The sequence below is a fragment of the Trachypithecus francoisi genome, unplaced genomic scaffold (genome assembly GCF_009764315.1).
Source record: "Trachypithecus francoisi isolate TF-2019V2 unplaced genomic scaffold, Tfra_2.0 Lachesis_group10, whole genome shotgun sequence".
Taxonomy (NCBI): Eukaryota; Metazoa; Chordata; class Mammalia; order Primates; family Cercopithecidae; genus Trachypithecus; species Trachypithecus francoisi.
The window spans coordinates 129,230,630-129,246,437 of NW_022681455.1; the positions used below are offsets into that span (position 1 = coordinate 129,230,630).

A 15,808-nucleotide genomic window follows, 5' to 3' on the forward strand; every position below is an offset into this window, starting at 1 on the left:
GCTGTAAGCAGCCTTCTCACACCCCAGGTAGCTCCCCACTGCCTCCCCCCTCCACTCGCTCTCTATGCTCCACCGCTCCTCTTCTCCCTGAGACGGGGAAGGATCCCTGCTCCATCTGGTGGGACGCCCTCTCCCTTCCTGCTTCTCCTGGGGGCCGAGCTGAGCATCCCTTCTAAGCTCGGAGTTTCTGTGATGGCTGCACGTAGCATCTTCTGCTTCCGGCCCGGCCACGCTCGCATGGAGAGCCTGGAAGCTCCCTGCCTAGGCAAGGGCCGCCCAGCCCCTCCACCCCACTCACCCCTGACCTTTCCTTCCAGGCTCCACTCAGGACCATGAGCACAGGCTTCCCTGGGGCCCACCGAGGGCTGAGGATGGCCATCCAGCCCACTACCCGGGGCCCCCCTCGGACGGCTGCATCGTCCTAGCGCCAGGACGGAGGGGCCATGCCTGGGGAGCGCCCCCGAGGAGCGCCACTCCCCACCATGACTGGAGACCTGCAGCCCTGCCAAGTTGCCAGCAGCCTGGGGTGCCCCTCCCAGCCCCCACTGGAGGACAACACCCCAGCCAGCAGGACCACCAAGGATGCCAGGGAGGCTGGCGGTCGGGCCCAGGCCATGGAGCTCCCCAAGGTCCAGCCGAGGCAGGCCAGGGATGGGGAGCCCAAGCCCCCACCCCTGAGAGGCCAGGCCCTGAGCAGCACCCCAGGGAATGGGGGCAGCCCCCAGACCCCGCCGGGGAGAAGCCCCTTGCAGGCTCCCTCAAGGCTGGCGGGCAGGGCAGAGGGCAGCCCCCCGCAGTGCTACAGTCTGAGCATCGCCAGCTCGAGGACCAAGCCCATCCTGGACAAGACACCAGAGAACCCACAGCTGGAGGCTGCCCAGCTCCCTGAGGCGGAGGCCCCCCGGGCCCTTGGGACTGGAACTCCACTCAGGCCGGGCCTCCCAAGGACTGAGGCCCAGTCCACCGCCGAAGAGCTTGGCTTCCACAGGTGCTTCCAGGAGACACCCTCCAGCTTTACCTCCACCAACTATACCTCACCAAGCGCCACCCCTAGACCCCCAGCCCCGGGGCCCCCCCAGAACAGGGACACCAGCCCCCTCCAGCCCGGTTCCTATCCCGAATTCCAGGCCAGTGGGGCCGACTCCTGGCCTCCCGCTGCTGAGAATAGCTTCCCAGGTGCTAATTTCGGGGTTCCCCCCGCTGAGCCGGAACCCATTCCCAAAGGCAGCAGGCCCAGCGGCAGCCCCAGGGGAGTTTCCTTCCAGTTCCCCTTCCCGGCACTGCATGGGGCCAGCACAAAACCCTTCCCTGCGGATGTGGCTGGGCATGCATTCACCGATGGGCCACTGGTGTTTGCCTTCCACCAGCCCCAGGGAGCGTGGCCGGAGGAGGCCGTGGGCACGGGCCCTGCCTACCCGCTGCCCACCCAGCCTGCACCCTCACCCCTGCCCTGCTACCAGGGCCAGGCAGGTGGCCTCAACCCCCACAGCAACCTCAGTGGTGCCCTCTCTCCCCCTGGAGCTGCTCACTCGGCCCCAAGACCCTTCTCCAACAGTTTGCACAAGAGCCTGACCAAAATCCTTCCCGAAAGACCACCTTCAGCCCAGGATGGGCTGGGGAGTACAAGAGGGCCCCCTAGCTCCCTACCCCAGAGGCACTTTCCAGGACAGGCATACGGAGCCAGCGGGGTGGACACCAGCCCGAGGCCTCTGGACACTGAGCTGGCTGCCCCAGGGCCCCCACCCGCCAGGCTGCCCCAGCTGTGGGATCCCACAGCAGCCCCCTACCCCACACCTCCCGGGGCCCCCCTGGCTGCCACCAGGAGTGTGTTCTTTAACGGCCAGCCCAGCCCAGGCCAGCGGCTCTGCCTGCCCCGGAGTGCCCCCCTGCCTTGGCCCCAGGTGCTCCCGACCACTGGGCCAAGCCCCCATGGAATGGAGATGCTGAACCGGCTGCCTTTCCCCACGGGGGCCCCCGAGTGGCAGGGGAGCAGCCAAGGAGCCCTGGGCACTGCTGGCAAGACACCGGGACCTGGGGAGAAGCTGCCAGCCGTGAGAGGCAGCCCAAGCGGCTCCCCGGTGCTCTTCACCTACAACGGAATGACAGACCCTGGAGCCCAGCCCCTGTTCTTCGGGGTGGCCCAGCCCCAGGTTTCACCCCACGGGACACCCAGCCTGCCCCCACCCAGGGTGGTGGGAGCCTCCCCCAGCGAGTCCCCGCTGCCGTCACCGGCCACCAACACAGCCGGCAGCACCTGCTCTTCCCTGTCGCCGATGTCCAGCAGCCCTGCCAACCCCAGCTCAGAGGAAAGCCAGCTCCCCAGCTCACTCGGGCCCCCGGCCTTCTTCCACCCACCCACTCACCCCCAGGAGACGGGCAGCCCCTTCCCGTCCCCGGAGCCCCCCACTCCCTCCCCACCCACTACCAGCCAGAGCCAGCCAAGGCCTTTCCTTTTCCCGCAGATGGGCTGGGAGCCGAGGGTGCCTTCCAGTGCCTGGAGGAGACTCCATTCCCCCACGAGGCCCCCGAGGTGGGCCGGGGAGGGCTGCAGGGCTTCCCCCGCGCCCCGCCTCCATACCCCACACACCACTTCTCCCTCAGCAGTGCCAGCCTGGACCAGCTGGACGTGCTGCTGACCTGCAGGCAGTGTGACCGCAACTACAGCAGCCTGGCGGCCTTCCTGGCACACCGGCAGTTCTGTGGCCTGCTCCTGGCCAAGGCCAAGGATGGCCACCAGCGGTCCCCAGGCCCCCCTGGGCTCCCCTCGCCCACCGCTGCCCCCAAAGTCCCCGCCGACGCACACCCGTGCCTGCTCAACCACACGAAGACCTTCCTGTTAGCTGGGGACGTCCAGGCGGAGGGTAAAGACGACCCGCTGAGGGCGGGCTTCTTGCCCAGCCTGGCAGCCACCGCCTTCGCGCTCCCTGCCTCGGACCTGGATATGGAAGACGACGCCAAGCTGGACAGCCTCATCACCGAGGCGCTCAACGGCATGGAGTACCAGTCGGACAACCCCGAGATCGACAGCAGCTTCATCGACGTCTTTGCGGACGAGGAGCCTTCCGGTCCCAGAGGTCCCAGCACTGGACAGCCCCCTAAGACCAAGGTGGGGGTGACTCCAGAGAACAACGCTCCGCCCCCGCTCCCAGCAGCCACGCCGGACCCCCAAACCCCCCGCCCTGGGGACAGGGGCGGCCCAGCCCGAGGCAGGCCCAAAACGCGGTCCCTGGGTCTGGCCCCCCCCGAGGCGGATGCGCCCAGCCAGGGCAGGCAGCAGAGGAGAGGGAAGCAGTTGAAGCTGTTCCGGAAGGATCTGGACACGGCCAGCGCAGCAGAGGGGTCGGGCCGGGGCAGCAGAGCCTCCGGCCTGAGGCCCAGGAGGAAGGGCGGTCTCGGGGAGCGTCCCCCACCCCGCCCCCGGGGCCTTAGAACTCAGGACCCCCAAGGCCGTGCCGACCCCGCCCCCCAGTCTCGGGGAGCCGCCGCCCTCCGCGAGGAGACCCGGAGCTCCCAGCGCCTCCGGCTGCCCCCCAGGAAGGACCCCAGGAAGAGGAAGGGTCGGGGCGGCACCTGGGGCAAGGAGCTCATCCTGAAAATCGTGCAGCAGAAGAACAGGCGCTACCGGCGGCTGGGGCTCGGGCGGCAGGCGGGCAGGTGCGGCTCCCGGGCGGCGGAGAGGCCCCAGCCCTGGGCCGAGGACCGCAGGCTCCGCGAGTACGACTACGCCTCGGAGTCTGAGGAGGACGAGCAGCCTCCGCAGCGGGGCCCCGGCTTCAGAGGCCGGCGGTGCCGAGGCGAGAAGAGGAAGGACGTGGACTTGACCCAGGGTCCCAGAGAGGATGGAGAGCAGCAGAAACCCCGGAAGGCAGTGAGGCAGGAAGCCGGCGGGGACGGAGCCCCCCCGAACCCCGAGGAGCCAGGCAGGCCTCGCCCAGGCCCCGGCAGGAGCCCTCAGGCCCATGGCCCATCTCGAAGCCTGGAGGCGGGAGCGGCCGCCAGGGAGGGAGGCCCCAAGTATGCTGATCGCCCCTCAGTGGTCCCCAAGGATCGCCTGCAGGTCCCCACCAACACCGAGACCCCAGAGGAAACCCCGCCATCGCTGGACTTGCCCGAGGAGGCCAAGGAGCCTGAAATTGCCAAAGAGTCACCCCCAGACACCGCAGAATTCACAGAGCCTTTGCGTTCTCCTCCAGCCACCTGTGCGGGAGAAAGCCGCCGTCTCCTGACGCCAGAGCAGCCGCAGCCCAGCAGAAATGACGCCGGCACCCCCAAGTTATCGGGAGGCCTCGCCAACACGGCGCCGCACGGAAGCTCACCAAGGCCAGGTGTGGGCAGCCTGCTGGGTGGTCCTGGGTGCACACAGGCCCCTGTCTCCCACAACAACAAGGACCCCCCTGCCCACCAGCCTGGAGAATTTCTGGCACCCATGGCTAACCCCTCCAGTACCGCCTGCCCCAAACCCAGTGCTCTGTCTTCAGAGATATCCAGTTTGGGCTGTGACCCTGCTGGTTTTAACAGAGACCCCTTGGGGGTTCCAGTTGCCAAAAAGGGGCCTCAGTCCTACAGCAGCCCCCACGGTGAGTTGTTCCTTGGACCCAAAGACCTGGCTGGCTGTTTCCTGGAAGAACTGCACCCCAAGCCCTCAGCCACAGATGCCCCGCCGGCCAGCAGCTCCTGCCTTTGCCAGGATGGCGAGGATGCCGGTTCCCTCGAGCCACAGCTGCCTAAGAGGCCACCTGGCATGGCTGAAACGGACCCAGGCAGAACCGCGTCGCCACTGACCTTGGAGTCCACATCCCTTTTCCCAGACCTGCCGGTGGACAGATTCAACCCACCCCTCTATGGCAGCCTGTCTGCAAACAGGGACCCCCAGCTGCCATTCGCATGTGCCGACCCTCCCCGGAAGACGCCACCGTTAGATCCACCGTACTCCTCTTTTTTGCTGCTTGAGGAAGTATCCCCGATGCTGCCTAGCCGTTTTCCTGATCTCTCGGGGGGAAAGGTGCCCAGTAAGACGTGTCCCCATGAACGGAGAGTGGCTCCCGGTGCCCCGCCTTTGCCTGGGAAGGCGAGCGGACGCAGTGTCGCTCCTTTGAGTCACCTGTCCGAGGATGAACTGGAGATCCAGAAATTGGTCACCGAGTTAGAAAGTCAGCTGCAAAGAAGCAAAGAAACGCCTGGGGCCCCGAGACAGCTTGGAGAAGCTGAGCCTGTGGGCCGGGTGGAGCTGGACACAGGCACAGAGCCACCCTCCCAACGGCACACCTGCCAGGCCGCTGTGCCCCACAGGGACACGTTCTCAGCAGCTGACCTCATGGGCGTTGGGGAATCTGCCGCGCATCGAGAGGGTACGGAAACGGCTGTGGCCACCGTGGAAGGGGTTCAGGGGAGGCCCGAGGGGACGTGGCCCTGCCCAGCCTCCTTCCATCCAGGAGAGGCAGCCCTTCTCCCCTGTGCCCAGGAAGACCTGGTTTCTGGGGCTCCTTTCAGCCCCAAGGGAGCCAACTTCCATTTTCAGCCGGTGCAAAAGGCCAGAGCCTCCAAGACTGGACTCTCCCAGGCAGAAGGAAACAGCAGGGTCCCCCCAGATATCTGCCTGCCTGACCCTGGCAAACAGCCGGCGCCACGGCTGGGTGCCGGGAGCTTAGCAAAGTGCAGCGTCAACCAGGAACTTTCATTTCCTGAGAATAAGGAGGCCGCCAGCTCACAAGAAAGTAAAGACTGCCTGTGGCCGCTTCCCTGTGAACAGAGAGGAGGGTTCCCCCCAGAACCCGGCACAGCAGACCGGCCCCACCAAGGGACCCCTGCTCCAGCAGCTTTCGGCAGCCCTGCTGTCCGTCTGGCCTCTGACTTGGCATTTCAGGGTGACGGGGCTCCACCTCTGGATGCCACCTGGCCTTTTGGTGCCAGTCACAGCCATACTGCCCAGGGACATTCTGCAGGCAGAGCAGGTGGGCGCCGCTACCCGACGGCAGGGAGGCCTGACTTTGAGGGTAATGAGTTTGCACCGGCAGGGACCTCCTCACTGACCGCGCCCCGGGCAGGGAGGCTTGGTTGGTCCCTGTGCCGAGTCCTGCTTGTGTGTCCAACACCCACCCCAGCAGGAGGTCCCAGGACCCAGCTTCGAGCCCCCTACGTCATCTCCCGCTCCCGGGGCCCGGAGCGGCTGAGAGTGCAGATGGCATCCTGGGCTTGCAGGAGCCGACACCTGCTGCCCAGAGCCCTCGGCGAGTGAACCTCTCAGGTCGCGAAGGGGGCACTGTGGAAGGAGGGAAGGTGGCCTGTGGCCCTGCCCAGGGCCCCCCAGGGGGTGCGCAGGTGACAGCTCTCCCTGCAGTGACCGGACATCAGCTGGGGCTGGAGGCAGATGGACATCAAGGCTTGCTTGGCCAGGCTGAGAAAACCCAGGGCCAAGACAGAGCCAACCAGCTTCAGCCAGAGAACAGGGGGAGCCCAGGGAGGATGGATAACCACGCCCTGGTCAATGCCAGTCCCAACACAGTGCTGGCCAGCCCCGCCGAGGGTGCAGTCCTGCTGGAGAAGCACAAGGGAAGCAGGGCAGCCACGAGCCTTCAGGAGGAGGCCCAGCCCACCCCAAGCCCCCCATCCCCTGATAGGGAGTCCTTAGCGCTGGTCTTAACAGCAGCCCACACCCAAAATGGATCTGAGGGCCGGACTCCACAGAGGGCGTCCAGCGCTGGCCTGAACAAGCCGCTGCTGGCCGCAGGGGATAACCCAACACCCTCCGTTGGGGACCTGACCGCCTGCGCCCCGTCACCCACGTCAGCCACCCCCATGCCCTGCAGCCTCGGGCCCCTCCCCCGTGAAGACCCACCCACCTCGCCTTCCAGTGCCGCCAAGGCCCGAGGTGGGCTGGGGGGGCAGCTGCCAGCATCTCCATCCTGCAAGGACCCTCCCGACCCCCAGCACCTGCTGGCCTGTTCTCCTGCCTGGGCACCTCTGGAAGAGACAGATGGTGTCCAAGCCACAACAGATACTGGAGCTGGGGATCCCCCAGTGGTTCCCCTGTCTTTGACAACAAGCCCTTGTGATCCCAAGGAAGCCTTGGCTCATTGCCTTCTCCAGGGTGAGGGCAGCCCCCTGGAAGACCCTTCCTCCTGGCATCCTGGCTCGGTCAGTGCCATAACCTGCAGTCACAGCAGGGACAGCTCCAAAGACAGCACTTTAAGAATTCCGGAGGATTCCAGAAAAGAGAAGCCGCGGGAGTCTCCTGGCCAAGCCACCTCTCCTCCTCTGGCGGGGACTGTCTCCCCCAGCGTGGCCATCAGGGCTGCTGGCCTGTCCAGCACTCCCACCAAAGATGAGGCACAGGCAGGCAAGGGGCTCCCAGGGCCAGACCCCCAGAGCAGGGGAGCCCCGCCCCACACCAACCCTGACAGGATGCCCAGGGGCCACTCTTCGTATTCTCCAAGCAGTACTGCCCGCCTCGGCCACAGGGAGGGCCAGGTTGTCACAGCTGTGCCCACTGAGCCTCCCACGCTACAGGGTACAGGGCCAGACTCCCCCGCCTGCCTGGAAGGTGAGGTGGGGAGCAGCAGCAAGGAGCCGGAGGACCCAGGGACCCCTGAGGCCGGGCACTCTGGCATTACCAAGATGCCCAGGGTCACCTGCCCTTCCACAGGACTCTCCTTGGGCAGAACCACAGCTCCAAGCAGCACAGCCAGTGACTTCCAGTCTGACTCCCCCCAAAGTCACAGAAATGCCTCCCACCAGACTCCCCAGGGGGACCCCCTCAGCCCCCAAGACCTCAAACAGAGGGCTCGTGGCTACAAAAAGAAGCCTGCGTCTACAGAGAATGGCCACTGGAAGGGCCAGGCTCCACACGGACCTGTGACCTGTGAGGTCTGCGCAGCCTCCTTCCGCTCCGGGCCGGGCCTGAGCCGGCACAAGGCCAGGAAGCACCGGCCTCACCCGGGAGCCTCCGTGGAGCCAAGCCCAGCGGCCTTACCTGCTCAGCAGCCTCTGGAGCCCCTAGCCCCAAAGTGCCAGCCCCCCAGGAAGAAAAGCCGCAAGGTGCCTGGGAAGGAGAGAGCAAATCACTCACAGGAACACCCCAGCCACGTCGCCCAGCCACCGCCTGCCCAGGCCCCAAAGGAGGTTCTCAGAACACAGGGCAACACGGGCTCCCCACATCGCCAGCAGCTGCACCCTCCAAGCCCTACTGAGCATGGGGTGAATGGGAAGGCTCCGGCCTCCAAGCCCAGATCAGACCAGGCCAGGGAAGATGAGCTCCATCCCAGACAGGTAGAGAAAAGAGAAGGCCGGAGGTGGCGCCGAGAACCCACCGTGGACTCCCCCAGCCACTCAGAGGGGAAGTCAAATAAGAAGAGGGGAAAGCCAAGAGGTAGAAGGCTCCGGGAGGAGAGGGCTCGTCCAGCCTCTTCTGATGTGATTTCAGGTGGGCGCGGCTCCAGACCATCCCCCTCAACGGCCAGTTACACAGCCCCTCTGAGCCACTGCCTCTCTGCGGAAGGAGGGCCTGAGACTGACAGGGAGCAGCCGCCTCGCTTGGCCACGCCGGGGCCTGGGGTGATGGAGGGTGCAGCGGAGACCGACCTGGAGGTTCTGTGTGCAGGGGAGACTGGGGTCCAGAAGCCACCTGGAGATCAGATGCTGCGTCCAGGGAGGATGGACGGTGCAGCTCTGGGGGAACAGCCCGCTGGGCAGAAGGGAGCCTCGGCAAGGGGGCTCTGGGGACCGAGAGAGACCAAGGCGTTGGGTGTGTGCAAAGAGTCTGGGAGCGAGCCTGCGGAGGACAGCAGCGGGGCCCACAGCAGATCAGAGGAAGGCGTCTGGGAGGAGCACACGCCCGCCTTGGGCCCCCTGGGTTTTCCCGAGACTTCTGGCTCTCCAGCGGACGGCACTACCAACAGCTGCCTCCAGGGCCTCCCGGACAACCCAGATGCCCAGGGTGGAGTCCAGGGGCCTGAGGGCCCCACTCCTGATACCTCCGGCTCCAGTGCCGAGGATCCTCCAAGCTTGTTTGATGATGAGGTCTCTTTCTCCCAGCTCTTCCCTCCGGGTGGCCGCTTGACTCGAAAGAGGAACCCGCGTGTCTATGGGAAGCGCTGTGAGAAGCCGGAGCGCCCGCTGCCAACCCAGCCCAGCTTCGAGGAGGGCGGCGGCCCCACGCTGGGCCCAGCCGGCCTGCCCACGGACCTCAGCGACTCCGGCTCCCTCTGCCTCTGCCATGAGGACCCGTGGGAGGATGAGGATCCCACAGGTCTGCCCGAGTCCTTCCTCCTGGATGGGTTCCTCAGCAGCAGGGTGCCTGGCATTGACCCCTGGGCTCCCAGCCTCAGCCTGTGGGCCCTGGAGCCCAGCAGGGAAGCCGGGGCAGAGAAGCTGCCCTCTCACTGCCCCGAGGACGATCCGCCCGAGTCCATTCCTGAACTGCACATGGTCCCAGCGGCTTGGCGAGGCCTGGAGCTGCCGGCCCCTGCCGATGACTCCTCCTCTTCTCTGGGAGACGTGAGCCCCGAGCCCCCCAGCCTGGAGAGAGAACGCTGTGACAGTGGGCTTCCCGGGAACGCCCACCTGCTGCCGCTCCGGGCCGCGGACTTTGAGGTGCTCAGCACCAAGTTTGAGATGCAAGACCTGTGCTTTCTGGGACCCTTTGAAAACCCAGTGGGTCTCCCCGGCACCAGCTTCTTAGACTTCGAGGCCACGCCGAGCTCCCAGGGGCCACAGAGCCCAAGGACAGAGGAGGCTGCAGGGGCAGAGAGGGCCCAAGGCAGAGGCCGGCCGGCCAAGGGCAAGCGGGCCTCCTACAAGTGCAGAGTGTGCTTCCAGCGCTTCCGCGGCCTGGGCGAGCTGGACCTGCACAAGCTGGCCCACATGCCCGCGCCGCCGCCCACCTGCTACATGTGCGTGGAGCGCAGGTTCGGCTCGCGGGAACTGCTGCGCGGGCACCTGCAGGAGAGGCACGCACAGAGCAAGGCGGGGCCCTGGGCGTGCGGCATGTGTCTGAAGGAGGTGGCCGACGTCTGGATGTACAACGAGCACCTGCGTGAGCACGCGGTGCGCTTCGCCCGCAAGGGGCAGGCGCGGAGGTCCCTGGGGGACCTGCCCAGAGGCCTGGAGGGCAGCGGCGCTATTGCCCACCTTCTGAACAGCATCATGGAACCCGCGCCCAAACCCCACAGGGGCAAGCGCTCCGTCGGCAAGGCCGCCAGGAGCCCGGGAGACCCGTCGGGGCAAGAGGGAGAAGCCGGGAAGGAGAGCCCAGGCGAGAGGGCGAAACCCCGAGCGCGCAGCACCCCCAGCCACGCAGACGGGGCGGCGCCGCCGGACAGCGCCTCTGTCAACGCCCTGGCTGACGCCGGCAGCCCGGGCCTCCCCAGGACGACCCCCAGTCCGTCCCCCGACCCCTGGGCCGGCGGGGAGCCCCTCCTGCCGGCCGCCCCGGTGCACGAGGCCTGCAAGGACCCGTCCCGCGACTGCCACCACTGCGGGAAGCGCTTCCCCAAACCCTTCAAGCTGCAGCGCCACCTGGCGGTGCACAGCCCGCAGCGCGTCTACCTGTGTCCGCGGTGCCCCCGGGTCTACCCCGAGCACGGGGAGCTGCTGGCACACCTGGGCGGGGCGCACGGGCTGCGGGAGCGGCCGGAGCTGCAGCACACGCCGCTGTACGCCTGCGAGCTCTGCGCCACGGTTATGCGCATCATCAAGAAGTCGTTCGCCTGCAGCTCCTGCAACTACACCTTCGCTAAGAAGGAGCAGTTCGACCGCCACATGGACAAGCACCTCAGGAGAGGGCGGCAGCCCTTCACGTTCCGCGGTGTGCGGAGGCCGGGAGCGCCAGGGCAGAAGGCCCGGGCCCTCGAGGGCACACTGCCCAGCAAACGGCGCAAGGTGGCCATGCCCGGCAGTGCCCCCGGGCCCAGCGAGGACCGGCCTCTTCCCCGGGGAGGCAGCCCCATCCTGACAGTGGGCTCCCTCCCAGCCCTGTTCCACCTCTGCCCGGAGGTGGCTCCCAGCACCACCAAGGGATGGCCTGAGACCCTAGAGAGGTCTGTAGACCCCGTGACCCACACGATCAGTGGTTGCGATCTGCCATCCGACCGCCGGGAGTGTCCTCCGCCATCTCTGTCTCCCTTCCCAGCTGCCTTGGCTGATGGCAGAGGGGAGTGTGCGCTGGACGGAGCCCTAAAGAGGCCAGAGAATGAGGCTTCTCCAGGCAGCCCCAGGCCTCTTCTCCAGCAAGCTCTCCCTCTGGGGGCATCTCTGCCACGGCCGGGAGCCAGAGGCCAAGATGCGGAGGGAAAGAGGGCTCCTCTCCTGTTCTCAGGGAAACGCAGGGCCCCGGGTGCCCATGGCAGATGTGCCCCTGACCATTTCCAGGAAGATCACAGCCTGCTTCAGAAAGGGAAGGAGGTGTCCTTAAGCCACATGGTGTCTGAGGAGGGGTCCGGAGGCCCCTTCCACAAGGGCAGCACCACCAAGCCTGCGGGCTGTCAGAGCTCATCAAAGGACAGGTCGGCAGCGTCCGCCCCCAGCAAAGCACCCAAGTTCCCAGTGCACCCAAGGAAGGCGGTGGGGAGCCTGGCACCCGGAGAGCTGACCCGTGGCACAGAGAATGGGACAAAGCCCACCACCCCCAAAGCCAAACCAGGCCCCAGCTCCCAGGGCGGTGGAAGCCCTCGCCCCGGCACGAAGACGGGAGGTGGCAGCCAGCCCCAGCCAGCCAGCGGGCAGCTCCAGAGCGAGACAGCCACCACCCCAGCCAAGACCAGCTTCCCCACCCGGAGCCCTGCACCAGACAGGCTCCCCCCTCGAGCCCAAGCCAAGAGCTGCACCAAGGGGCCAAGGGAAGCTGGTGAGCAGGGGCCCCGCGGGAGCCCAGGTCCCAAGGAGAAGGGAGAGAGCAGTATGAAGAGGAAAACGGGCCAGGTCCCAGGGCCAGCCAGGAGTGAAAGTGTGGGGGGCTTCGGGAGAGCCCCCTCGGCCCCTGACAAGCCCCCCCGGACCCCTCGGAAGCAGGCAACTCCCAGCCGAGTGCTCCTGACCAAGACCAAGCCCAACAGCCAGAGCAAACCCAGGCCACTCCCCTCAGAGCAGCGGAAGGCAGAGCCGGACCACACACACAGGAAGGACAGACTGGGCAAGGCCTTCCCCCAGGGGAGACCCCTGCTCAGGACCCCCAAGAGGGGCAGAGCTGTCCACGATGCTGAACCTGCTGAGCCGCACACCCCCCGGAAGGCCGAGGCCCAGAGTGACCTCCTCAGCCAGCTCTTCGGGCAGAGACTAACTGGCTTCAAAATCCCTTTAAAGAAAGATGCTTCTGAGTAATTTCTAGGAGTAAGAGCCTGGGAGCGGAGCTGGGGGTTCCTGTCTGGGCCTGCCTCCAGCTCCGCTCCCTGAGATGGTTCACTCTGTGGCCACTTGACTTCTTGTGCGACTGCTCAGTTCTTGATGTCAGAGCTGAGGCTGTGACGCTTTGAACAGGGCCCAGAGTGGGCAGCATTCCCTTTCTTGCTGGAAGGCTGCGGGTGGAAGACGGGGCCACTGCAGCCCCTTTGGGATCACACAGCTGTTTTCTTGGTACCAAGTACTTGAAGAGACAGCAGCCCATCCCCCCACCCCCACCCCTGCGCCCTGTTGGCACCGACACCATAGAAGCCAATGTTTGGAGATTTGCACACCCTCCCATTCCCCATATGGAGAAGGGAAGTAAGCTGAGGCAGCCGTGGGATGGTGGCAGTTTCCCTCTTAGTCTTGCTGCTGTCGCTGGAATTCCAAAGTGACCTTAGAAACCACGTTGGGGAAGGCAGTGCTCACTACTTAGAAGAGCTGCTTCTGAGCCGCCTGGTCCCCCAAGAGCACAACATGCCTCCTCCCTCTGACCACAGGGTCATGCCTCCTCCCTCTGACCACAGGGTCATGCCTCCTCCCTCTGACCACAGGGTCATGCCTCCTCCCTCTGACCACAGGGTCATGCCTCCTCTCTCTGACCACAGGGTCATGCCAGCCTCCATTTGCGCTGCCAGAGAAGAGCCCATCTCTAGCGTACCTTGACCCCAGGAACTGGGTTCCCGTATGGAACTGGGAAGAAACCGGCCCTGTGCCAGCTCCCGCGGGCCCTCCTCGTTCTCCTCCCCACACCCCCCAGCCTCCATGGCCGCCCTCTAGAGCCTCCCTGCTGTACGGAGTTCTGGGCTCCACCTATCTGCAATGTTACTCTGAAGTTTCTGGTGCTATTTTCATGTTGTAATGTGAATACAGGCTTCCTTGATTTTTTTTTTTTTAATGGGGGTATCGGGTGGAACAGACGAGGTCAGGGAGGCCCCACCACAGCTGCATTGAGGGCACAGGCACCCACGTGGTGGCGCTCTCCCTGCCTCCCCTGCCGGGCTGCAAGCCCGAGGTCTGTGCTGCCAGACGGGGATGCTCAGGGCTGGGGCCGCAGAGCCGCTGCCCCAGCCAGGGCAGCCTCGTGCACTGACCTGACCCAGGCCCAGGACGCACGTGTCCTCTCACAGAGTTGTGCCTGTGAAGGTGGGTCAAAGGGTGGGAGGGCTTCCTTCTCTCCGTAAGTATCTTGAAGATCCATGGTTTGTTTTGCTCTATTGTTTAGTTTTTACCTTGGGTGCAATGTGTATGACAAAAGTTTTTATTTTGATATTTGAAAGAGACCAAATCAGGCCCAGACTGCCTCTCTGGAAGGTGTTGTGGGCCATTCAAAATGCCTCCTGCCTCCGTAGTGTCGTAAACCAAGCACGGAGGGACCCTGAGGTTGTACTGTAAACATCATAGTGACTTGTCTTTTCAAATATATTCCCACTATTTTCGCAGAAAACCTCCAGCTGTGTGACGTCTGTCCTCCCGCCAGTCGCCCACCCCTCGCCTGCACCTCCCTGAGCTTCAGAACTTGGTTCCCAGGGTGTCTGCGCCGGCTGCCACTCTCAGGCCACCGTGGGCCAAGTGCCCGACCGGGGCTGTGGAGCCTCGTGCAGGACCCAGTGATGCAGCCATGGCTGTGTCCTAAGCACACCCCTTCAGCAGTGGGGGCTGGCCCAGGTTTTCCAGAAAGGGACAAGCCCACCCCAGCCATCCTCGCTGAGGCCCCCCTCACCCCTGAGGAAGAACAGAGAGGAGGCTAAGGTGCCCTGGTGCCCCTCCCCCACGTCAGAAGCCCAGGGAGTGATGGGGCTGGGCTGAGGGAGGGCGGGTGTGAGGCGTGGTCTCTGCTACCCTTGGGCCTCCCCACTGGCACCCATCTAGTATGAGTTTTCCAGCCTTCACATGCCAGGATGCAGCCTTCCCAAGCTGGGGAGCAGGCCCCCTCACCTACACAGAGACACAGCCTTATCCCCTCCTCTCTCCCACACGCTAGTCCCTGCAAGTGTTCACATGTCCCTGCCTCAAAGCCTGCTCCCTCGTGTGCCCTTCCAGGTTTCTCCTGAGACTGTCTTCTGGAATGTTCTGTGGAAGTACCTGCCACTGACCATCATGGCATCCTCTCATCTTCTTGGCCGCTGGACTTGGTCAGCTTTCACCCCTCCCCCAGGTGGGCGCTGGGCCTCCCCTGCCTTCCACGTATTGCTGGTGGAACTCACACCGTCAGGGCATCTGCGAAGGGACCCGGCATGGGGAGGGCAGTGCCTGACCTCGAAGCCCTGCTCTCGGGGTGGATGGCAGACGCGTCATGCCAGCTGCAGGGGCTGGGAACATGGGGAGCTCTAGACCCCAGCAGGACCTGGGCGGGATCTTACAAATGATTCCTAGGAGGGCAGCGACACCTTCCCTCTTGTTAACACACGAAGATCATGAGGCCGCCAGCAGCAATGCCTCAGTCTTCCCCCTGTTTCCAAAGCTTCTTGGCTCTGGGACGGGGTCCTCAGGGAGCAGAGTAGCTCCATTGAGGGGGGCAACGCAGGGAAGGGGCCAGGGCCGCAGGAGGAGTAGAACCAGGAGACCCTCCCCACCCAGCCTCCTGTGTCCTACAGAGCCCCTCAAAGATCCCAGTGTCTGGGGAACAAGTGACCCTCTCCAGTAAGGGTGGGTCACAGTAGGCCTCTGACTGGGCAGATGAGGAGGCTGCTCAGAGGAGTCCCCAGCCCTCCTTGCCTCACCAGGCTCGCTTTCCTCCTCTCTTCCATGGGAAGCGGAAATCCTAAATGAGACACCTTACCAGGGTCTCACCACTTCTGTCCAAGCACACGGTGCCCCTCTTCCCTGATAGACGGCAAATTCACCTGCGGTCTGCGGCTGTGGCCCACCCACCCCCGCCGCCTCCCCACCCGCCCGGCCCCTGCCTGCAGGGTTCCCTTTGCCAGGAGCACTGTTTCCAGGCCCTCACAAGGCCCCTTCCCTCCTTTCAGGCCCCTCCCCTCACGCCCGCTGTCCTCTGCCCAGGTGGCTCTCTGCTTGGACCCTGGTTTTTGGGTCTCCCAGGCCCTGATGGTGGCAGAAGCCACAAGGCAGCCTGGGCCAGGCCTGCCTGTGGGAGGGGCTGGCGAGTGGGGGTGAGGCCATCTGCCTACCCTCTTTGCTCACATTGTCCACCCACTGTGCAAGGAGCCTGGCTCAGGGAAACGCAGACGCGGCCCCCAGGTGGGCCTTCTGAAGAGGTGCTGGTCTGGCACCGGGACGATGCCTGGCAGGTGAGCGGGTGGCTTCCTCTCCAGTGAGGAGGCTCCGCAAGAGGGCTGTAGACGGGGGTTGGAGGGAAGAGCATGGAAAGGACCTCGCACCCCGCACAGGGCTCTGAGCTAGTGTTTTGGAGCAGCGGTGGGTCACGGGGCTGCCTGTCTGGGCTCGGTATGTGAAACGGTCCCATGGACTT

General features: G+C 65.2%; 1 protein-coding gene across 1 annotated transcript; it reads left to right on the forward strand.

Moving 5' to 3' along the window:
- The first annotated feature begins 316 nt into the window (after positions 1-316).
- Positions 317-13,819, forward strand: ZNF469 (zinc finger protein 469). The gene is given in 3 exon segments (XM_033219311.1): positions 317-2,397; positions 2,400-6,035; positions 6,038-13,819. Coding segments are annotated over 3 exon segments (11,865 nt in total). The 5' UTR covers positions 317-443; the 3' UTR covers positions 12,313-13,819.
- The last annotated feature ends 1,989 nt before the right edge of the window (positions 13,820-15,808 follow it).